This window comes from Danio rerio, chromosome 18 (assembly GCF_049306965.1).
Source record: "Danio rerio strain Tuebingen ecotype United States chromosome 18, GRCz12tu, whole genome shotgun sequence".
Classification (NCBI taxonomy): domain Eukaryota; kingdom Metazoa; phylum Chordata; class Actinopteri; order Cypriniformes; family Danionidae; genus Danio; species Danio rerio.
In genome coordinates this window covers 49,518,857-49,545,000 of record NC_133193.1, presented here as the reverse complement: position 1 = coordinate 49,545,000, position 26,144 = coordinate 49,518,857, and the positions used below count along the sequence as shown (strand labels likewise).

Sequence of the window (26,144 nt, the reverse complement as noted above, 5' to 3'; positions counted from 1 at the left end):
AGTTTGGAGGACGGACAGTCTGGCGCATGTTTAGAAGAGTTAAATAGAGCTTTTGATCATCCGCTTTAGCAGAAAGAGAGAGACCTCTCAGCTTCGTTTGGCCCTTTTCAGTGTTTTCTCAGCCATTAAAAGTGAAATCTTGCTTTGCATTAGCCGGTGGGAGTTCGCTTCGCTTTCAACAGCCAACCTGTGGCTGTTCTACAAGAGTTAATGAGAATCTCTAATTAAGTGCATGTTGACATCACATCAAAGAGTCAGGCAACCTCCGTTAAAGCCTAAGGTATACTTTGGTTTAGTTTTTTTTAAATGCATATATTAGCGTACTGTATGCACAGTCAAATGCACTGCCTTTCCGTTTGACACTCGACACACAGGTGATAAATTCATCTGAAATACAGGAGCAGGGATTTTTTTATTCAAAAATGTACTTCGAAAAGAACTTTGAACACACTAATTCACTTCATTGAACACGTATACACTCAAGCCAGAAGTTATTCATAACTTAAAGTTACTTTTATTTAACCAACATGTTTCAAGCTTTTTTAACACAATCTCACGGCAATTCATAGCTTTTTAATTTAGTGGCTAATAGGGTTGGGTTGATAGACGATGCCAACGTTCATCGCTGATGGCCGATAGACATCACAAAGCTGAGCCGGCATCGCGATCCGGCCTGCCCCCATCTAAGCAGCAACTCGCTCTGGAAAAAATACACACTCAGGTTCCGTTTACAATAATACATCTCAGATTTAAGGTGAGCTTTTAGAATGAAATCAATCTACGTCCACACTGGCATTTAACCTAGCATTTCTGAACACAATACCACTTAAAACGCACATCCCGTGACCACACACCCACACAGTCATGCGCTGCAGCGTATGCTTGCGTCTGCGCTCCAGGCAGTCAGCGGGTGCTTTGAGCACAAAACCCCAGAGAGCAGTGCACGTCGGACAGTTTATCAAGGATGTACCTCTAAATCGCGTCTCACTATAGTTGTTAAACGTGATATTTAATTAATATTGTCTCTATCTAACGACTCTTCTGTCTTTTGAATCTATCAGGTAACGTGTCACAGCGTCAGTACACTGCTTTAGTCTTTCACTTTCAAGCTTGTACTTAGTCATTTTAGTAAAAACCTCAGATACTGTTGGCTGGTTCCTGATCACTAAAGCTGTTAATGAATCATATGAGACAGAATTGTTCAGTTCAGTTATTTACTGTAAATAATATTGTACCCATCAGAGACAAATTAAAGTATATAACAGCCAAAACAAAAAATCCAATAAAGCCAGGTGTTAAGCATTTAAAATACAATAGTAATGTATAGTAAAGGGAAATTTTTATGAATGAGCATTAAATTACACTAACTTACATATTGTATTATCATTTATAACTATCATAAAATAATAGTAATTACCGTAGTATACGTTAGCCTTTACTACAGTAAACTATATATATATAACTGCTCACCCTCAGTTATCTATCTGTAGGGAGTGAAATTTAAAGTGAAACTAATGTTCTGTACCTTTAAATAAGTTTGGAAATAGTATCGCGGGATCAGAGACCTGTGAGTGAGCGTGCGAGACTGAGAGAAAGAAGACGGAGAGAGAGAAACCGCATGAGGTAATCTGTAATGGCTGACTAATGATGTTCACCCTGTATGTTTAATAAATCAAGGGTTAATACCTGCCGATTGAGCTCCGTGTGTCCTCCTTGCAACTAAGCCATAGAACCCACGAGATGGCGTGTGGTGAGAACTGGAAAGTTTATATCTAAGCACCAACGCGCGTTACATATCCATCAAGCAAGTTTCCTGTGTCAGCCCAATGATTGTTTTGCGATCTCACTGACCAGAGCGAGAGGTTGGCAGTAACCCACCAAAATGTTTGTTGTCAACCATCGTAAAACAGATAGAAGAAGAAATCGTCATTCTTGCCATCATATAGGCTGTTTCTTAAGATGCGTTCTTGTCTGTACTTGCGTTCTTATGTCCTTGTGAAACATCATCAACCGTTGCCAAAGCATTGTTCCAATTCAAAGTTCATATCTTGCCAAGTACACATGAAATTCCCAGATGTGTACTTGCTCTGCCCCTTTGGCCAAGGATGCATCAAGAGGTGACTTGTGCGAACTTGCAAAGCTCAGGTATCCCAGAATGCATTGCAGCTAAACGCCAGTGGTGGAAGAAAAAACCTGCACGGTTTTAAAAATACTCTTACTCTGTCACAAAAAAATTTTTTAACAGTTTTTTAAGCGAGAATGTAGTTTATTCACAAAGATAGCGCGTCTTTGATGATGTGCCTGAGCTTATGCAGACTCCAATTCCCAGCCTGCCAGCGGGAGCTCCGTCATCACCTCCCTCGCCGAGAGCAGCTTTACTTCAGCCAGTCCATCTCGGATGTACCACTGGATCTCATCACTCCATTGTTGTTAAAACATGATATTTAAGTCACCTTGTGAATATCTAACAGATAATTTTTGGTCTTTTAAATCTCTTATTTGTTCTCAGGTGTTTTATTTTGTCAGTATTATTTTGTTCTCTTTTATAATTGTCTTTAATTATGTTAATTCAATTCAATTCAGCTTTACTTGTATAGCGCTTTTACAATGTAGATTGTGTCAAAGCAGCTTCACATAAATGGTCATAGTAACTGGAACAGTGTGGTTCAGTAACTGGAACAGTGTGGTTCAGGTTTTAGTGTTTAAGTTCAGTTCAGTTCAGTTTAGCTCAGTTCAGTGTGATTTAATCATTACTGAGAGTTCAAACACTGAAGAGCAAATTCATCGATGCGTAGCTCTACCAATCATGAACCATGCGAGCGAGAGGCGACAGCAGAGAGGGAAAAAAAACTTCACCTGATGGGAGTGAAGAAAAAAAACCTTAAGAGAACCAGACTCAGTTGGGCTCGACCATTTTAATTTCTCCGCTGGCCAAAAGTCTTGTGCAGAGCTTCAGTCACCGTGAGCTGTTACTGTGTTGTACGGGGTTCGTCTTTCTTTACCAAATTGTGTGACGTAATCTTTATGTCTTGTCGTGTGTGTCTTTATTTCTTATTGTGTATATACTTGTATAATTACCATTGTAGTTTATTAAATCTGATAATCAAAGACACGTGTCTGTGTGTAATAACTCATTTTACTTCACATTTATATGAATATGTGTACATTTTCCTAAATCAAAAATGTAGATTTATAATATTAATATAATATTAATTACAGCTCCGTGCTTTATATAATAAGTCATTTTATTGCTAATGTACAGTGAAACCGATGAATCCATGATGAGGTAAGTGACGTTATAAAGTACACTGCCGTTCCATTTGAAGAAGTACCCGATTTGTGTCCTCGGGAGTTTGTTCTTCCAAGTCTGAACTTCCAAGGACGCAAGTCCGAACTTTGCATACTTGGTATTGAGAAACAGCCATGGATTTACCTTCAGTGGCTAGACACCGGCCTCACAGCTCTGTGAATGTTTTTGCTGTCACTTATTGATCTGCGATCGGTAAATGTAGCTTGTTTGGATGCTACTGCGCTACTAACTACTGCCACGCTACTGAAGTAGTTAAGCTACTGCCCAACACTGCTACTATGTATGTAGATATATGTATTTGTGTGGAAAGAGAGAGAGAGAATGAATCAAAGCGAACTGTGTAATATAAAAGGAAACAGCATTCTGGAGTTGGAGTGAGCTGGTTTGATGTGAGTGAAATGCAGTAGGCTGTTCTCCAGGCCAAGAAAGCACAATGATGCTCACATTTACCAGTGGCAGAAAAAGGAAATCAAAAGAAGTGGAGGAGGATCAAAGTGTTAGAAGAGTACAGCAAGTATTCTGAGGTCATGAGAGGAGCAAGAGGGCTTAGAATTACAGATATTTAGAGAATCCTCAGATTTCACCGTTTGGGTTAATCAGAGTCAAGGGCTTAATACTTACAGTGGGGGGAGGATGAGGAGGTTTACAACCAGTACAAAAGAGCAAGTCAAATGTGCTCCGAACAGATTTTGTTTTGTAAAAAATAGCACAGAAGCTGTTAGGGATACACAATATATCATTCAGCATTATCGCAAGATGTGTAATGTCGAGTCAGGATTAAAGTTGACCAGAAGCTTGTTGCACAAAGCCGGTTTGGGTTTTTACCCAGGGAAGTTTGTGTTTAGTTTTAACAAACCCAGCAGGCACAGGAGGTTGTAGCCCATTGTTGCGGAAATAAAAATCGGGTTGACGTCAGGACCCAATGTCAGGCTGAAGTCAATGTCCAACATTGCACAGACGTTGCATTTTGATTGTTTCCAACGCAACCTAAAAACATCAAAATATCAACATCTAATGATGTTACAGCTTGACGTTGTGTGGACGTTGGATTTCGGTTGCCATATCTGATGAATAAATGTCAGTATTGGACGTCTATATGACGTTGATTTAAGATGTTGGCTTGACATTGGATTATGGTCACTTTCCAACAAATCAACCAAATATCAACGTCATTTCAATGTTGTAATTGGACGTCAAAATAACATAGTCCTTAGATGCTGGCGACCTAAATCTAACCTAATATTAACACCCTATGATGTTGTGTCAGCTGGGAACTCTTAAGTTTTTGGGCTCAGTTGGCAGATTGGTTTAAATGTGGTTTTGTTGTCAGGATGACATATGTTATACTGCTAACCTGCTCTGGAACAGATTTATTCTGGCTTAGAGATTGCGAACCCAAACTGGACCAATCAGCAGTGAGCAAACTGATATATATATAGCCGTGGATTTCGGTTGCCATATATATATATATATATATGCAAAAAGGTACATAAATTGGGATCAGTTATGTATGATAGTAATAATGACAGTAAAAAGAAAGAAAGGACAACAGTAATAACTGACAATGATAATAAATCACAAGTATTACATCAACTATTACTACAGGAAGTTACTTATATTACAACTACTTATTGCTGTTGTAACTGCATGAGCATTTCAAGCACAAGCAATTATAATGTCTGTAGCAGTAACAAAGATTACGACTGTATTTACTTATTTATACAATGAAGCTATTCAGTGTTTTTAAATGGACTATTCAATGTCTTGACCTGAATACTGTTACACTTGCAGAAAACCATAAAACATTATTTATTTGATTTTATTTTTTATCTCCATTATACATTTTTTAAGATTATATATTAGGATCTGGATATTATATTTTATGCAGATGGACTCTACCAAATCATCCCAGTCAATCTAAAAGTGTGACTTCTTTCTATTGGTCTGCTGAAATTGAAGTCATATTGTAAAAAAAAAACAAAAATTTTGCCATTTTTTCCAGTTTTTATGGATTATTTAGTTCAAAATCTAAATAATACATAAGTGTTACATTTTGGCCACTGTGTTCGCTTTTTGATGATCTCAATTTTTTCTCACGTGTCCTCTTCTTGTCCACCAGAGGGTGCAATATGCACTTTAGCAGACCAGGCTATCTTGCTGTCGACCAAGCAGCAACATCCTGCTCTCCCTTAAGAAGCTAATACGAAAGTAACTGCTACTGCAATTTATCAAAATTCCACTGGGCCTGGCTCCACAATAGAGCAGATTTCAAACAGAGTGGCGACGGTTGGCAACACCCACTCGAGCTTCATTTGCGCTCTTCAGAATTCTATGGATGACGTCACGGATACTACGTCCATATTTCTTACAGTCTATGCTGCTGACTGAGTGACTGACTGATCGACTGATCCAACCACCCTGTCCCTAAACGCAACCGATAGTGTTTTCAAAAGTAATCTAAAAAAAGAAAAGCCGTCACGGCTGCATGATTCCATCACGTTTTCAGCCTGTTGTTTATCTGTTTATTTGAATTTTTATTTGCTTTACCTGGTTTCTGTCACCGTTCTTAGCTGGACTTAAACACTTGTAACAAACAAACGTTACATGCTTTAATTGTTGTTTTAGTTTCTTGTGATGCGAGAAGGACTGGTTGCAATATTACTACAGGCCACTAGGTTGCACTAGAGGGGAGTGAGAACTGGATATATTCCAGCTCACCATAGAGCAAGTGAGTCGTGTTTGGTAGAGGGAACCACATGGTGAACTGAGGCTACCGACCCACTCCGGTTCTGATTGTTTTGAGAACTTTATTGTTGCTGCTCAAATGTGAGTATTGAATACGTTTTGAGTTTGAAAGTATTTTCAATGGTTGGTTGTAATTTGCCCTATGTTTATTTCTTATGTAGACAGGACCTGTTGTCCTAGAGATGTTCAGATGAGGTGTTTGTTGGTGCTTTCAATGGACTGCAATGATTTGGTTTCAACGTTCTTTATGCTTCTCATTGGCAAATGAACTATATGTGTACACTTGGAATGACGGTCAGTGACTCTTAAATTCCTCATCATACTACCGTTTTCCCAGTGTGAGGAAGTGGATCTTATTGCATCGCACTCAAATCCATCTACGCAACATTCACCCAACTATCTATATTATTTACAAAGACTGTTTACATTCAATGACTGCTTGGTTTTGGTTATTGATTACTTTTGTTTGTGTGGACTAAATACTGTATACACATGTAGAGAAATTAAACAAGAAGGAAAAAGGGAAAAACAGGCTTGTGAAGTTTATTTTAATTTCAGTATGTGTGAAATAAAAATTCTGTGAACTCCCTCAGTGTAACATCTTGCATGCATAGAGGTGGTGTTACAGATGGCACCCGAACAGGGACATTCGTGAATTGTATTTTACGAAGTCCTTTGAATTATAAAGAGATATTTCACTGATACTGAAATTCTTCACAAGCAAATATTACAAATTTACAATGGAGGACAGAGCAGCTAGTGTGGATTATTCAGATGAAGCCTTCACTCATCTCAGAGATCCTGTATCTAATCTTATAGATACTTTTAGTGAATTGTATCTAGATTAAGAAGAAGAAAAAGAAAGTAAAGATGAATCTCCACAGCAGGGACAGGAAGACATTAGAAAAATTGATGACTTTCCATCACCACCCCCACCCCTTGACTTTCATGATGATCAATTACAGTTTGAGAATGATGAACATGATCAGCGTATACATAGCATTGAAAAGCACTTGGCTGATCTTGAGCATAGAGTAAGCAGTTTTGTCACCGCTGAGACACTGAATGCAAATTTAAGAGCATGTGAAGATAGGATTAACTACTATGTACAGAGGGAGTTAGATCGTGTTCAGCAAAAATGCTATGCTAAAGTTGAGGATTTGAGTAGGAGTATTGTGGATTGCTTGAAGCGTAGAGACAAACAGCTAGAGCAACAATTTAAGGCTATCAAACCGATCATGTCCACTCCTATGCATTCCAGCATAGTTACTTCTCACAAAACATCTCAAACACACTCTAGAATTGATGCAACTCAAGATACCACAAAGCAAAGCACTTACCTTTCTCCATCGTCCTTCCCAACCAGTATTAAACTTGAACTGCCTACTTTTGGAAATGCAGATTCAGAAGACCCCCTTGATTTCATTGAGCGGTTTGAAGAATATGATGAACTTCGACCTCTACATCATGAAGAGATGTTAGCAGCTTTATCTGTAAGTCTTAAAGGTACAGCTAAGAGTTGGTGGAAGGCTGAGAAGAGCAGTATTACAGATTGGTTGTCATTCAAAGAAAAATTCCTTTTTTCATTCTTGAATGAAGATCACAAGGAAGTGGCTGCTCAGAAATTGGCTGATTACAAACAAAAAGTCAATGAAAGTATAAGAGACTATGCTTTTAACTATAGAGCAATGTCCCTGAAAATAAACCCTGCAATGTCTGAATCTGAATTGGTACAAGCAACATTGAGAAACTGTAATCCTAGATTGGCTTCATTATTAAGAGGAACAGTGAAAAGTATTGATGATCTGGTTCGTCTCGGTACACAAATAGAGAAAGATTGGTCAGAAAGTAGGAAAAGATGGAGTCAAGGAAAGGAAGAGGATCAAAAGAAGAAATCTTCAGCGGTGAAAGGACAACCAAATAGGCTCATGCTTATTGACCCTTGTTTGTGTGATAATGTACTACAGGCTCCTGTTATCTTGAATCACTCATACTTCAATGCTGTAATTGATACAGGAAGTACATTTTCTTTGCTGCAGAAGAAGTTGTGGGAGAGATTGAAGAAAAAAGATGAGCAATTGACTAGAAGTGATCAAACGTTCATGCTCGCAAATGGACAGAGTCAGAAAACTCTAGGTAAAGTATTATGGGCATGTGAAATTTATGGAGTGAAGCATGAAGTCACCTTTCATGTGATGGATGATGACAGTTTGGCTGTTCCTGTTATATTAGGCTTGGATTTTCTCAAAAAGGCTAAGGTAACCATCGACTTTAATGTTTCACGTATCTACCTACCTGATGCTAACAGTAGTCACCCTGTATGTTTTAACAAAACAACTGAGCATGCTGCTGTGAAGTTTTATGCTGCACAGAAAGAAGTTGGAGTAAGCCACGATGAGAGGTTAAAACTGATTGACCAAGCCTTGGAAAATTCTCACACTACGACCAAGGTAAAGAGTCAATTAAAAGCTCTTATGTGTGATTGGCCATCAGTATGTACTAACAAACTGGGCCGTACAGACCTTATCAAGCATGTGATCAAGACCACTGATGACTTGCCTTTAAGAAAGAGACCATATAGAGTTTCTAAAGCCAAGAATGATTTTATTGAAGAACAGATACAGGAGTTGCTTCAACAAAAAATCATCAAACCTTCTACATCTCCTTGGGCTTCACCTGTGGTAGTGGTAGAGAAAAAGGATGGGGGATCTAGATTATGCATTGACTACCGAGGGCTTAATGCAAAAACTTTTCTAGATGCTTATCCTATGCCTCAAATCACAGATATACTGGACTCTCTTCAAGGAGCTAAGGTGTTCAGCACGTTGGACTTAAAGAGTGGATACTGGCAGTTAGAAATGGATCCTGCAAGTATAGAAAAAACCGCTTTTGTCACTGCTTCGGGGCTATATGAATTCTCGTCTCTTCCCTTTGGCCTTAAAAATGCAGCTGCGTCTTTCCAACGGCTGATGGAACAGGTACTGAGAGATCTTAAAAACAAATGTTGTATGGTTTATATCGATGACATTATTGTATACTCACCCGATGTCCAAACTCACCTGAATCATCTTGAACAAGTGTTTCACAGCCTACACAAAGCTGGTCTCACACTTAACCTAAAGAAATGTAAGTTCATTTGTGCTTCACTTGACTACTTGGGCCATACCATCTCAGCAGATGGAGTCAATGTGAATTCAGACAAAGTGGAGGCTATCAGAACATTTCCAATTCCCAAGACCTTAAAGGAATTACAAAGATTTTTAGGACTGGCAGCTTGGTACCATCGATTTATTCCTGATTTCTCCTCCAAAACAGCTCCCTTACACCTCTTGAAGAGGAAAGATGTAAAGTGGAATTGGTCTAATGAGTGTCAACGTGCCTTTGATGTTATCAAAGATGAGCTCACTAGAGCACCTGTGTTGTGTACTCCTAACTTTGACCTTTCCTTTAAGGTACAGACTGACGCAAGTGATGTGGGTTTAGGGGCTGTGCTCACTCAAGAAGTGGAAGGACAAGAGAGAGTTATTGCCTATGCATCTCGGTTGATCAGAGGGGCTGAGAAGTCCTATTCCGCCTCAGAGAAAGAGTGTCTGGCAGTAGTGTGGGCAGTAGAGAAGTGGCATCATTACCTTGAAGGTAGACCGTTTGAGGTAATCACTGATCATGCTTCCTTAGTCTGGCTTTTCCAACATCCTAAACCTTCATCTAGATTGGAAAGATGGACAATCAGACTACAAGGATACCATTTTACTGTAAGATACCGAAAAGGTCAGTGTAACATAGTGCCCGATGTGTTGTCCAGGAGAGAGGAAGTGAACTCACAGGCTGTATTACTGCATACACCAGCCAAAAAGAATTTTAGTACTGTCTCATGTGATCTGCCTTTGGACTTATCACAAATTGCTTGTGAACAGGAAAAGGATACCGAATGCCAAGAGATCATGGTTAAAGCCAAAAGCCAGAGAACCACAGATCTGAAGAGGACTCATTATATTTGCAAGAATGGAGTCTTATTCAGGAGCATTCCAGATTCAAAGGAAGGCCAAAGATTACAGGTTGTAATCCCTGAGAAATTGAGAGAGGTAACTTTGTCTTATGCGCATGACAGTCCTTTAAGCGGTCATTTGGGTAGGTTCAAAACTCTTATGCGACTGCTAGAATTTGCATATTGGCCATCCATACGTACTGATGTTTGGGAACATTGCAAAATTTGTGAGAAATGTCAGCGGTACAAACCTACAAACCTAAAACCTGCTGGTGACCTACAAAGTGTGCCCATAGTTGAACCTGGGTATATGCTGGGTATGGACATCATGGGGCCGTTTCCACGGAGCTCACGCCAAAATGAGTATCTACTAGTTATAGTGGACTATTTCACTAAGTGGGTAGAGGTTTTTCCAATGAGAACTGCCAAGTCTAACACTATTGTACGGATTCTCATAGAAGAAATATTCACTAGATGGGGAACCCCAGCCTTCATCGTATCCGACCGAGGTAGGCAGTTTACCTCCAACCTGTTGGATCAGTTATGTAAACAGTGGCAAATAACTCCAAAACTCACCACCGCCTATCATCCTCAATCAAATCTTACAGAAAGAGTCAATCGAAATTTGAAAACCATGATTGCCATGTTTGTTGAACAAAACCACCGTACCTGGGATCAGTGGATATACGAGTTCAGATTTGCTCTGAATACTGCTTGGCATGAAAGTACTGGTTATTCACCTGCTGAGATAGCACTTGGACGACAGTTGAAGGGACCCCTACAGAGAGCCTTGCACAATCCCCCAGATCCTAACCAACCAGCATATAATACCCTAGAACGCCAAAAAATTCTATATGATGTAGTCAGAGACAATGTAGAGAAGGCACAGAGTAAGCAGAGGAAGTATTACAATATGAAGAGAAGAACTCAGAATTTTGAGGAGGGAGATTTGGTATGGGTAAGAACTCACCCTCTCTCTAAAGCTGATGATGCATTCATGGCTAAAATTTCTCCTAAATGAAAAGGCCCAGCTAGGATTGTGAAAAAGCTAGGACCAGTAAATTACAAGGTCACTATGTTATCAGATGTTGCGCAAGTAGATACTTATCATACACAAAACTTAAAAATTTGGCATGGTGCAGATTTTTAAAAAAACACGGGGAGGGATGTATGTAACGAACAAACGTTACATGCTTTAATTGTTGTTTTAGTTTCTTGTGATGCGAGAAGGACTGGTTGCAATATTACTACAGGCCACTAGGTTGCACTAGAGGGGAGTGAGAACTGGATATATTCCAGCTCACCATAGAGCAAGTGAGTCGTGTTTGGTAGAGGGAACCACATGGTGAACTGAGGCTACCGACCCACTCCGGTTCTGATTGTTTTGAGAACTTTATTGTTGCTGCTCAAATGTGAGTATTGAATACGTTTTGAGTTTGAAAGTATTTTCAATGGTTGGTTGTAATTTGCCCTATGTTTATTTCTTATGTAGACAGGACCTGTTGTCCTAGAGATGTTCAGATGAGGTGTTTGTTGGTGCTTTCAATGGACTGCAATGATTTGGTTTCAACGTTCTTTATGCTTCTCATTGGCAAATGAACTATATGTGTACACTTGGAATGACGGTCAGTGACTCTTAAATTCCTCATCATACTACCGTTTTCCCAGTGTGAGGAAGTGGATCTTATTGCATCGCACTCAAATCCATCTACGCAACATTCACCCAACTATCTATATTATTTACAAAGACTGTTTACATTCAATGACTGCTTGGTTTTGGTTATTGATTACTTTTGTTTGTGTGGACTAAATACTGTATACACATGTAGAGAAATTAAACAAGAAGGAAAAAGGGAAAAACAGGCTTGTGAAGTTTATTTTAATTTCAGTATGTGTGAAATAAAAATTCTGTGAACTCCCTCAGTGTAACATCTTGCATGCATAGAGGTGGTGTTACACACTGTCGTCACAATCAACTCTGCTCCATGGCCTAAGTCCGCCGACGTACATGGTGAACCACCGAGCAAACTGGTAACATGGAGGTGAGCGGTCAGCTGGTAGCGTTAAAAGAAGTAGAAGCCGTCAGCAGCATCATACCGCCCCGTAGTGTTCATTTTAAAGACGAAATTCAGCCATACGTATATCTGACTACATTATTCACGCTCTCCAGAAATGTAGACAGGGGTACATATCCACAATCAGCCTGTGTTGAATTTTTGTTTTAGCATTTATATTCTCACTTGGCTCTTTGAAAGGTCACCGACTTTTAAAATACATGTCTCGAAACAAGAAAGGTCACACACAGACACACACACACGGCTATTATACAGTAAAGAAGAAACATGTAATCGGAAATTGTAAATGAAGCTTTTTTATGGTATTTTGCATGATTTAATCACAACACAAACCGTTATATAAGCACACCATTTCTCTACCACAGGCACATTCTGGTTGTCACCCAATAAATTCCTGCTGCTTTTGTCACCAACCACTTTCGCCTCAGTGCAAATGCTGTAGATAAGAGCAGAACCCGTGTAATACACACACACACACACACACATACACATGTCATTTCCGCTGACTGAATACTCCTGCTGTTTGGCCTGTGAGTCATTCAGGAACAAGGAATCATGGAGCAGGTCTCCCCGTCCCATCTGTCTCTCTGGCTGACCGCTGTGTAGATCAGAATTACATTAACACCTCTACATAGTGTTCACTTCCTCCTGCGTTCACCATAACATGAGCCTACACTACTCTTTTTTTCTTTATTATTATTATTTTATGCTGATTATATAGTACTGTAGTTAATTCTACTGTGAAATAAGCACACTGTCATTTTCAGTATGACATTGATGAGTTTCATCACAGGTTTGACTGCAGTTTCATAACTTTCAGAACAAAATATGTCATAAATACACAACTTTTATCTCTGAATAAGACAACTTCTAGAAATTTTAGACTAGTGTATTTGATTTGTTGCAAAAACATCTGTTATATCGAAATAAATTGACAAAAGTGGGAAAAAAGCACACTTTGACTGCAGTTTGCATTTGTCTGCAGTTTGCATTTGTCGGCTGCACATCCATGATGTGAATCTTCCGTTCCACCACATCCCAAAAGTGCTCTATTGGATTGAGAACTGGTGACTGTGGAAGCCCTTTGAGTACAGTGAACTCTGTTATGTTCAAGAAACCAGTCTAAGATGATTCATGCTTTATATCATAAATTAACCTGCTGGAAGTAGCCATCAGATGAGTACAGATGTGGTCATAAAGGGATGGACATGATCAGCAACAATACTCAGTTAGTCTGTGGCGTTGACACGATGCTCAATTGGTACTAATGGACCCAAAGTGTGCCAAGAAAATATCCCCCACACCATTACACCACCACTACCAAACTGAACCTTTGATACAAGGGAGGATGAATCTATGCTTTCATGTTGTTGAGGCCAAATTCTGACTCTGCAGCAACAGAAATGGAGACTCATCAGACCAGGCAATTATCCAGTCTTCTATTGTCCAGTTTTGGTAAGCCTTTGTGAATTGTAGTTAGAATTGTTTTTAGCTGACAGGAGTGGCACCCAGTGTGGTCTTCTGCTGCTGTAGCTCATTCGCCTTAAGGTTGGACTTGTTGTGTGTTCAGAGATGCTCTTCTGCAGACCTCGGTTGTAACCAGTGCTTATTTGAGTTACTGTTGCCTTTCTATCAGCTGGAACTAGTCTGGCCATTCTCCTCTGGCATCAACAAGGCATTCTCTGTAAACCCTAGAGATGGTTGTGCGTGAAAATCCCAGTAGATCAGCAGTTTCTGAAATACTCAGACCAGCCCGTCTGGCACCAACAACCATGACACGTTAAAAGTCCCTTAAATAACCTTTCACCTTTCCATGTCTACATGCCTAAATGCATTAAGTTGCTGCCATTTGATTGGCTGATTAGAGATTTGCGTTAAAAAGCAGTTGGACAGATGTACCTAATAAATTGGCCAGTGAGGGTACTTGTAAACGTAGACTTGTAACATGAGTTTGCATGTTCTCCTCGGTGTGGGTTTTCTCCGGGTGCTCTGATTTCCCCCACAGTCCAAACATATGCGCTATAAGTCAATTGAATAAACTAAATTGTAGTGTGTGTGAGTGTATGGGTGTTTCCCAGTAGTGAATAGAATTAGCACTGCATAAAAAAACATATGCTGGATAAGTTATCTGTGGCGACCCCTAATAAATAAGGGACTAAGCTGAAGGAAAATGAATGAATGAATGAATGAACTTCCAGTAAACCACATAAAGCCACGTACACACACACACAAAGGCTGATCTCTACAGTGAGGCAACCCGTTGATACACACCATCCTTTCATGTATCAGAAGAACCAAGTGAAGCAAGTGCACACACTTGTATACACAACATTAAATATTAAATGTGTGAGGATAGTGAAACCGATAGACTCGCCAGAGAGCTTTAAAAGCGTTCTTCTTTATCCTCAGCCATATGTCTTTGTTTTTTCTTGAGGATATCAGCTGGAGGTATCGTGTTTCAGCTCGTGTCTAAGTGTCCAATTGATTTCTTTGCAGGAAGAAGCGTTTTCTCGTGTCGAAATTGTCATTCACCTTAGATTTTTGAAAAGTGGCACTGGAGGGAAAAAGCCCTCTGTATCCTCAGACGCCGCTGTGCTGAAGTGTTTTTTTTTTTTTGACAACAGAAGAATGAGCAATCGATGGATGAAAGAACACCATTCAGAGCGTGTGTGCTGTGTTACACTCCTCCAACATGTTTCATCACGTAATATTTCATCGTAAGCATATATATGCAATGGCCCATTTCCACTGAGTGGTATAGTACTGTTTTGCTTCGGTACGCTTTTATGGCTGTTTCTACTGTCAAAAGGTACCTTGTAGCTGCCCTTTGTAGCTTTGTAGTCAAAAAGTACCTTGTACACCCCCCCCACCCCATCTCCTTCATTGGTCCGCGACCCCGTGGGGGGTCCCGACTTCCACTTTGAGAACCACTGCAGTAGGCTATTTCGCACTATCATTGATGTGCAGTTATCCCAGGTGAAAAATATATATAATTAAATGCGAATAAAATACACTTAAATACCCGCAAATACATTTTTAGTACATTGTTATTTTTTTGTGTTCAATAAAAGTTTGATGGTTTTACACTATAAATATACTAATTAAAAGTATGTTTACACTTCAGTAGGACTTTAGTACACTTGACAAAAGTATACTAAATACCATTCATTCAGTAATTTTCTTGTCGGCTTAGTCCCTTTATTAATCCGGAGTCGCCACAGCGGGAAGAACCGCCAACTTATCCAGCAAGTTTTTACGCAGCGGATGCTCTTCCAGCCGCAATCCATCTCAGGGAAACATCCACACACACACACACACACACACACACACACACACACACACACACACACACACACACACACACACACACACACACACACACACACTAATACACTACGGACAATTTAGCCTACCTAATTCACCTGTACCGCATGTCTTTGGACTGTGGGGGAAACCGGAGCACCAGGAGGAAACCCACACGAAGGCAGGGAGAACATGCAAACTCCACACAGAAACGCCAACTGAGCCGAGGTTCGAACCAGCGACCTTCTTGCTGTGAGGTGACAGCACTCCCTACTGCGCCACTGCCTCGCCCTACTAAATACCAGTAATACTTAAATAAATTTTAGTGTACTACAATAAAGTACGCTACAGAAAAAACACCCAAAAGAGTTTTATTAGTGTGTTTTTCAAAAGTGTGCTTTAAATGCTTTAAACATTAGTTGATTTTTAGTACACTGTTTACATACTCATCCTAAGTTTAAAATAAGTTAATATATAAAAAATCTATTAGTGATGTATTGTAGTAGAAGTACATTTTCCCAAAAGTTGTACTTAAGTACAACTTAGCACTTAATATGAATGCAATATTATCACTAACACTTTAATTGATTTTGAGTGTCGTAATTTTAAGTTTACATTAAATTGACTTCATTAAAAATCTATTAGTAACGTACTGTAGTAGAAGTACATTTTCCCAAAATACGTTTAATACAGTATTTAGCACACTTTTTTTTTTTTTTTTTTTACAATTTGTATACTCTTTTAATATGTGAAGTTTATGTATAAACAAATTTCGAGAGGATCACGTGCTTATGATTGCTAGCGGCTGGATCCGCATTATCCAATTCACTACACTCCAGTCAGATGACTCCTAAACTACTATAAATACCCTGGGTTTCATTCCAAGGCTATTTTCGTCTTGAAGAGTCCCCCCTTCCACCCCACACTCCTCCTTCTTAGATGGGTGACACGGTGTCCCAGTGCGTAGCACTGTTGCCTCACAGCAAGAATGTCTCTGGTTCCAGGCTTTACCAAACCAGCAGACATTTCTGTGTGGAGTTTGCACTTCTCCCCGTGCTCACGTGGGTTTCCCCCGGGTTCCCCGGTGTCCTCCCACCGCCTAAAAACATGCAATTAAGTTAATTGAATAATCTAAATTGCCACTATAGATATGCTTCCAGTACGTAGTTATCTTCAAGAGCAATCACTTACTGTTCATTGGTTACTACAGCAGGGGAGTTCTCGAGATCTACCTGAGCTCAAACTCCCCTCCCGCCTTGCAACGGGAGGGAGCCCTGGGCTCGAGGATCTCATGAGCTCAGGGCTCTCTCCCGGGACAGCATGCCAAACAAGCTTTTATAATTAATCATCAGCTAGGTGTGAACTCTTGAAATTACTATTATGCTTTAAGCTATTCTTAAATATATTTATAAAAGTTTCAAATTAGGGTTCAAGTGTATTTCTAGTTGTAACTAAATATATATATTTAAAATACAGATACAGTATGTTAAAAGCACATTTTAGTTCAATTTCAGGGTGTCTCAAAATAGCACAGTTGAGTACACTTAGATGGTATTGAGTTTATCTTAACATATACTTAATTCTATCTTTTAGTACATTAAGTACAAAATTAGTGTGCGAAAATAGAGCACTTTTAGTACAGTACTAAAGTATACTTAAATAAAGTGCATTTTAGTGCACTTTTTTTTTTTACCTGGGATAATCAAATCCTGTTCATAGGATGGTTAGTACTGAACATTTATGCAGTATTTATGTGGATTAAAGCCTCTGTTTTGTAAGAAGTGCTTCTCATATGTGAACGACCCGTACAGCTTTACTTTGACATTTCCTCGAGTGAGAATGACGCCATCTGAAACTTTCCGTCGCACACCACAACCACCAAATGAGAACCGTTGACAGTGTAAACGCAAGCCTGATAAAGGTGACCCGTACTGACCCACACCGTACCACACTGTACCAGTCAGTGGAAACGGGCCACAAGTGTGTAATTGCTCTTTGCACATTGTCATGCTGTCATCTTTAATAATCCCCGCTGCATCACTTTTATTCAAAGTGAGAGTTATTGTAAGCGTTAATGAGTTCTTTACATGGGGTCACTTTTAAAGACCAATTGTCTTTTCGGTGCAGTGAATATTCTAACAAAACAGGCCTGATCTTTAAATGACACGCACAGACGCACATACGCGCGCACACACGCGGGCATCGGCTGCATCTCTTCTCCCAGCAGATTCTTCTTATCTGTGTTCGTGACTGGCTCTTTCCTCAAATCTCCCCTTTTTCTGTCTGCACTTCTGAAGCTGTTGCTGTGAGCCTCGGTTATAATTAGAGGTGCTCGGCGAGCCTCTTTGCTAGACCTTACTCAAAAGAAGAATTTTAGATTATCGTAACTGACTTGATTCATATTGGCTTCTGCTGAAGTCTTGCTTAAAAAATAGAAATGTTTTTTTATTCTGAGTTTGCGGATGCTTGATGTCCACTGGTAGTTTACTTGGGAATTTACTATATACAGTTTAAGTCAGAATTATTAACCCCCCTGAATTATTTCCCTCAATTCTATACAGCTTAAAGTGACATTTAAAGGCTTAAATAGGTTACCTAGGCAGGTCAGGTTAATAAGGCAAGTTATTGTATAATAATGGTTTGTTCTGTTGACTGTCAAAAAAAATATTAACCTAAAGGGGCTAATAATTTTGTCCCTAAAATGGGTTTTAAAAAATAAATAAAAAACTGCTTTTATTCTAGTCAAAATAAAACAAATAAGACTTTCTCCAGAAGAAAAAAATATTATCAGACATAGTGTGAACATTTCCTTGCTCTGTTAAACATAATTTAAAAAATATAAAAAAAGAAGAATAAAAATTCAAAGGGGGCTAATAATTCTGACTTCAACTGTATCTATTATAATTACAGTTAAAGTATGGCCCTATAAAATCAGCGAGTGGTGTGTTTTGTTTTGTTTTTTTGTTTTTTTGTTTTTTTATATTTTCCTGTTTTGTTTTTGTCTGAATTTTGAATGCTGTATGAGGAAAATTACAACATCCCAACCGTACGTTCACACCAAAAGCAGCGAGAGTGTCAAAGTTGCCAGAAGTCATTCATTTTCACTGAGAGCTGGTGGTGATAAGTGGCGAGGAGCAGTGCAACGCGTCTTCGCTGGTTTGTGTGTCGAGGAGTGTTGAAATCAAGTCAACTTTATGATAATGAGCTATGACGCGGTTGGACGGCAATCAGAATGAAGAAGTCCACCGCTTGACAGGAGTCCAGAGAACACAGACCTGTGAACTTTGGTTCCGACCACAGTTGTTTACCATTACACCAGCAGCACCAGCATGAACTGTTGGTACAAGGCAGGATGTGGGTGAAAATGGGTGGGTGTACATGTAAACATGAGTTTGCATGTTCTCCTTGTCATGGCATGGGTTTCCTCAGGGTGCTCCGATTGCTCTGATTAGAAATTTGAGTTAGCGAGCTGTTGGACAGGTGTACCTAATAAAGTGGCCAGTGAGTGCATTTGTGAAAATTATTTTTTGGGACTCCATAATCATAGTCACAATATAAGCAACTTCAAAAAGTAGCAAGACTTCATTAGTAGACATGTGCAAGGTTTTATTATAGAAAGTTTCCAAACTTTTTAAATGTGTGTGTGTGTGTGATAATGAGTGCGAGACCTGGGGAAGGGAGATAAATGGTGTTGGTAATGCTGTGCGACGCCTTGGGCAGTTAGGTAGAGAATCTGCAAAAATATTATTATACCATTTCATTGTAAATTGTTTCAGTGCGTATATTGAAACAGCCCTGTGGGGAATGGGACTGCTCTGAATTGAATTGACACAGCAGAATAACTCTGGACACAGTGATAGGATGCTCTTGTGAGAGCTGAGGATGTTGTGTGACTTGTGTTACGCTAAACGACACATTCTGCAGATTAGGCTGGTTAGCTGCACTTCACCAGAGTGTGAACGGTAAAATCAATATTTCACCCATCTTTCCGTCAGCTTAAGATGGATAGAGGCACTTTGGGCTTCAAGCGCACTCAGCACACACACATGCACGCTGCACAGTGCAATTGGAGTGTATCTGGCTAATGGATTACACACTGTGCTTCTATTACTGAGCTTTAATGAATGATGGATCTCATCACTCTTCATTTCTGTCCATCATTTCTCAATGTCTTTTCCTCAGACCAACACTGTTGCTGTTGGAAAAGTCACTCAGAGCCGTGTTAGATCTGTCTGTCATATTTACTGTCTGAATTTTTCCATAATTGCCCATATTTTGAGGATATTATGCATTAAAAATGCTGGGTTCCAAACAAGTCCAATACAAATCGATTAACTTAACAGATTTAAGTAGATTGAACATAAAGCGATTAGGTTGTCTGAAAAACAAAGAACTGAGTTGATAAAGCTCATTTTATAGTTTGAACAAGCAGGAAAAATACTTTTGTGTGTGTATTTCAAGCAAACTCAAAAGACATTTTTGGTTTGTCTCACTGTCGTTGGCTGTTTCTCAATTCCAAGAACGCAGAGAATGGACTTGGGTTCTTGTGGAGACCGGTCTTGCCAGGTGTCCTCGGAAGAACGAACTCAGGAGGCCGCGAGGGCAGAGAACGCGTCCATTGAGAAATGGGATGCTGTGTTCTTCCTGATGGTCATGTGACCTTCACGCGTTTTAAATAGTCAATTATTTAAACATTACAGCACTCATACAACGATTTATTGTTTCCCCCCTCTTCAAAATATATACTATGCATAAAAACAATATAAATACACTCTCCACAATATAAATAAAACAAATTTTAATACGAATTTCAGCAAACAAACAACCCTTAATGTGTTTATTCCTTTATTAAGATATTCTTTTAGACTTTCACCGTTTCATTTAGGGAAAGTCCTGAGGTAAATAAGTCATATCTCTGAACTTTAATAATAAATCTAAATTAAATGCTGCGCTTCCCACCTCCAGTCGCAATGACTTCTGGGATTTCCAGAGCGAGTTCGGTGCTCGAGTCTGCATCAGTGCGTCCTCGATATCAAGATCACATCCGGGAAGATTCACACGTCCTCCGTACTTGCGGTCTTGAGTATTGGAACTGAACTTAGGCATCTGATGATGACGTTGCTCGAGAACACGAGGACGCAAGACCTCTGAAGAACGCATATTGAGAAACAGCCAATTTGAGACGTTGGTGCTCAAGAAAGTCCCAGAATGCACCAGTGTTTAGTGTTTTTTTTCCCCCCAAAATTGAATTCTTCATTGATCCATCAGTCCTGGCAATGCATTTGGACAGGACAAACACTTGTGCTCTTCTAGGTGGATTCAACACTTAAAGTTGACTGCAATTTCAGATTTTTCTCCGCTAAATGAGCATTTTCAGAGTTTTAACAGTTTTTCTTACAGCCTCTTCAATTTTGTGAAGGTCAACAAGCTTTTGCCTCCAATCACCGCTCTGTTCATTTCTCTCTCCCGTTGTGATGAATGACTGAATGAGTTTGACCTCATAGTGCTGAAGACTAAATTATTAGCCCTCCGGTGAAATGTAAATTCTCTTTTAAATATTTCCCAAGCGATATTAAACAGCACGGACATTTTTCACAGTTATTCTCATTATGTTTTTCTTTTACAACCCCAAAACAGAAAATGTTGGGTCGTCGGCGCAATAGCCTAGTGGTTAGCTTGCTGACATATGGTGCAACAGCACGTCAGGGCGTCGCGAGTTCGAATCCCGGCTCGACAACATTTCCCTACCCTACCCCCTGTCTCTCTCTCCCACTTCGCTTCCTGTCTAAAATCTGTCCTATCTAATAATAAAAGCAAAAAGGCCAAAAATAAATCTAAAAAAAAAAAAAACAGAAAATGTTGGGTCAGTATGGTAAACGCAAATGAAAGAAGATAGAAGTGATTTCCAAATTTACTTTGATTTGTATTTCATTGCAGACAACACGTCAAACATTATTTAATGTGTTTCTCGTGATTTTTATGGTGTTTAATTTAGCAAATAAACACCAATTTTGGTTCTTGCAACACATTTAAAAAAAAAGTTAAAGCATTTACCACTTTGTCATGTTGCTATTAACAGTACGGAGTCTTCGTTGTCGTATTTTGCGCTTTAACTTTTTAAACACATTTTCTATTGGAGAGAGGTCGGGACTGTCAAGATGAAAACTAGTATTTTTGCAGGGTAATTAGTCAAATCATTAGCCCCTTTCACACATACAGACCTTTCCGACGTTTTCTGGAAAGGTCTGTATGTGTGAACAGGCCCTTTTTGAAAATACCACTAAATTCGTTCTGGCTATTTTTCGGAAAGAGAAGTTGTAACGTTACCGGTAATTTGCCCAAATGCTGCGCTGTGTGAACGCAGAAGAAAGATTGCCGGAAAGAGCGTGTGCACGTCTAGAACGTGCTGACGTGAGAAGTCTACTTTAGCCAATCAGAACAGTCAGACGCATTCACGTCCGCATAGTTTATGAGAATAAAAACCCTTGAATATTTTCCCAGACACATTTAGCTGCTAGAAGTTAGTCTGATAATGTTTATATGTTCATCTTAATGCCAACTGTGTAAATAATTATTGATAAGATGCTTATGATAAGCCGTTGTTTGTTTATCTTCATGCTCTGCTTCCTTCAGTTACAGTTACCTACACAGACACGCATATCATGTACATCTCGACATGTGAAAGTGATCCTCCATATGTTTTCATCGAAGTTGTTCACAATACTGATCTATCCACAGAGTTTGTGATGTACTCAAATGTCTATAAATACAAGCGCAGCCGTTTAGAGGCCATTTCTGGTTGAATTAACTGGTATTTTGGAAAGGATGTGTGAATGCTGTTTTCTGGAAAAAAAATTCCGTAACGTCCTAGTCTGTGTGAACAGCGCTTTTTTTAATTTACCGGTAAAGTCGTTCCGGAAATTTTTTGGATATTTATTGCTATCACTGTGTGCTAATGTATAACACTGATGTGTTCTGCAGACAGTCAAGAAAAATGCTTAAAAGTATTGACCCTCAAATGGTTTTAAGTAATTAAAAACTGGTTTATTCTAGCCAAAATAAAACAAATAAGACTTTCTCCAGAAGAAAAAATACTGCGAAAAATGTATTGCGCTGTTAAACGTCATTTGGGAAATACTTGAAAAAAAATCACTGGAGGGCGAATAATTCTGACTTCAACTGCATATAAACAAGAATGTCAGCAAAGATGGCTTTATTTTATTTAGCAAAATCACTTTGTTGTTCAGTATTTTATGGAAGCCCGTTAAATACAAAAAAGGCTAAAATAAAAAATAAAAAAAATGGTTATTGTGACTTTTTGTCTCAGAATTGTGAGATGTAAACTCGAAAATGTAAGTTGTTAAGTCAGAATTGCGAGATAAAAATGAAAGTCACATATCCTAGTTATAAAGTCAAAATTCTGACCTTATAACTTTGAATTGCTACTTTTTGTGTCAAAATTGTGACTTTAAACCTGTAACCGTTGACTTTTGACTCGATAACTTGAAATTGTGACTTTAAACCTGTAACGGTTGACTTTTGACTCGATAATTTGAAATTGTGACTTTAAACCTGTAACGGTTGACTTTTGACTCGATAATTTGAAATTGTGACTTTAAACCTGTAACGGTTGACTTTTGACTCGATAACTTGAAATTGTGACTTTATATCTCAGAATTATAACTCAGAATTGCACACATTCTCTATTGGAGACAGGTCGGGACTGCAGCCAGGCCAGTCAAGATGAAAACTAGTAACTTTGCAAATTAACAAATAGAATATTACACTGTGTGTTCATTTAATGACAAAGGCAATAAATATTTGTGATTTGTATTAAACTGGTCCATGTTTGTTTGCTGTTGTTTATTCTAAAAACATGCTTTTGTAAATGTAGTGGGCAAAAGTTTGAAAAGTTTAGCAATGCAGACACTTTTCCGCAGCCTTCTTTACGCGTCTTTCCCAAGGGTGCCAATATTAGGGGATGGCAGTGTAAATTAGGGTCAGTTGTGAAGGAATGTGTTTTGTGCTGGATTTTGGATGAATCTGTGAAGCGGCAGTGCGGCACCTGTCAGATGACGACGGGGAAAGCAGAGGCTTAGCTGGAGCTCAAGAGACAGACTGCCATCTGCTACACACACATACGCGCACACACATCCAGACCCACCAGTTACATCAGTGATGTAACAGAAATGAATATACATCAAATGTCAATCCTTCTACTCCAGCTTATTATCAAGCAATGAGCTTGACCGATGTAGTTACTGTAAAGTTTTTCATAACATATTGGATGTGTGTTGGGTTGGGGTTAATATTTGTAATTATTCTCCCTTCAAAATAAATATATGTAAATGAATATGTATAAGTGTATATGCTCATCCATTTGAAAATGCTTATGAGGTTCAATTCTAATGGAAAATTCTTTGCTACCTGGGAACCCTTTCTCTGATACTTAGACCTGAAATGTGCTCAATCCAAATCCCTCATGAAAGCTGACTGGCACACTACCTTTCAGGACTTTTCGATGATTATACTCTGTAACACTACATTTCTATTTTTGTATTTCCAACAGCTGAAGCCAAATCTATGGTTGTTGATATTGCATTTACCTGCAAAGTGTGTATATTTTGAGATAATATTGTTTGTTCTGTTGTACTTAAAAAAATCTAAATCAATAATACTAATAATAATAATAATAACAATACCATACTGATTTATATATTTCATATGAACCAGTTACACTGTAATACCAAACTGCATATTTGGAATTAAACTCCCTTGGATATTTCAACTATAGAGTGATGGTCTTTTCAGCATACCCAGGCCAAAAAACGTTAGATCATGCCAATATCTTTTGAAAGGGTATTACAGTATATATGTTTATTTAATAATGTAATTAATGTCCAGGACATTACACTGAATGATAATTTTTCTTTTGTTTTATTTGTTAGTTTGTTTATGTGTGTATGAATATGTGTATGCATTTATTCATTTATTTTGTCTACAGATTAAATTTAGAAGTTCAATATGGCAAAAATAAATAAATAAATATGGATGGATGGATGTATGTGTGCATGTATTTATTTATTTATTTATTTATTTATTTATTTATTTATTTATTTATTTATTTATTTATCTATTTATCTATTTATTTATTTTTCCTGTCTGCAGATAAAATTTTAAAGTTTAATATGTCAAAAATAAATAAATAAATACGAACAGATGTATGTTTGTATTTATTTATTTATTTTGTCCACAGATTAAATTTAGAAGTTCAATATGCCAAGAATAAATAAATAAATATGCACAGATGTATGTTTATTTATTTATTTGTCCAAATATTATATTTTGAAGTTCAATATGTCAAAAATATATAAATTAATAAATATGCACAGATGGATGTGTGTATTTTTTTTTTTTTTATTTGTCTGCAGATTAAGTTTAGAAGTTTAGTATGTCAAAAATAAATAAATAATTATGCACGGATGTATTTATTTATTTATTCATTTATTTAATTATATGTTTATTTATTCATTACTTTTGTCTGCAGATTAAATTTAGAAGTTCAATATGTCAACAATGAATTAATTAATTGATAAATATGCATGGATGTATTAATTTGTTTGTTTATTTTGTCTGCAGATTAAAATCAGAAGTTTAATATGTCAAAATGAATGAATAAATTATTTATTTATTTATTTATTGTTTCTTTAGATTAAATTTAGAAGTTCAATATATCAAAAATAAACAAAAATATAAATGAATCTGCATGCATTTATGTATGTATGTATGTATGTATGTATGTATGTATGTATGTATGTATTTATGTATAATTATCTATTTATTTGTTTATTTTTTGACATATTGAACTTCTAAATTTAATCTGTTATAGGTATTATTTTAGTGTTTCTGTTTCAAAATGTAATGTTTCAATATATACAAATAGAGAACTCATGCATAGCATTTATCTGTTTATGTTTTTGTGTAGTTTATTAATCTGTGCTTTTGGTTATTAAATAAAATGACAATATTGTTTTTGTTTTAAATCAAAAATAAAGTTACAGTACAGTATGCTAACTAATCATTGGATTGTTAATCAGCACAACTGAATGTAATTACAAGCACTGCATATTGAGCTTTGCATTTCCGTCAAACACCATTGCTGTACGTCAATAAACACTCTCACAGTGCACGATTGATTATGATGTAAATTCGGTTTATTGCATTTTCTCCTAATTAGATTTTTAATATTCTTTTCCAGACTGAACAACACACACCCTGAACACCGAAAAAGCTAAAAGACAGGCAAACATGCTAGCAAACCTGCTCAGCGTCCTCCAAAACTTCACAGAGAGGTATGTTTATGATTTTTGTTATGTTTTGGTATACAGTTGAAGTCAGAATTATTAGCCCCCATATATTTCCCTCATATTCTGTTTAAAAGAGAGAAGATTTTTTTAAACACATTTCTAAACATAATAGTTTTATTAACTCATTTCTAATAACTCATTTATTTTATCTTTGCCATTATGACAGTACATTATATTTACTAGATATTTTTCAAGATACTAGTTATAACTTATGGTTTTGACAACAGGGTTGGGGATCCAAGTGCAGAGTCTTTGTTAAACAAAGAATGGTCAGAGAAGTAATGGCCAATGACAACAGCAAACTGTATCATACAGGGCAAATAGGAGTAGTCAAGTCAAAGGCGATAAGATCGGTTCAG

General features: G+C 37.9%; 1 protein-coding gene across 4 annotated transcripts in view; it reads left to right on the top strand.

Annotated features, from left to right (window-relative positions):
* sphkap (SPHK1 interactor, AKAP domain containing) overlaps positions 1-26,144 on the top strand; it is a 202,478-nt gene that overhangs the window by 54,350 nt on the left and 121,984 nt on the right. For 2 of the 4 annotated variants that reach the window (XM_009293859.5, XM_009293856.5), the window contains exon 2: positions 25,677-25,770. The exons of the other annotated variants lie outside the window; for them this stretch is intronic. In XM_009293859.5, the coding sequence (XP_009292134.1) occupies positions 25,727-25,770 (44 nt within the window). In that variant the 5' untranslated portion in view covers positions 25,677-25,726. The remainder of the gene's footprint in view (positions 1-25,676; positions 25,771-26,144) is intronic. 4 annotated transcript variants of the gene reach the window in all.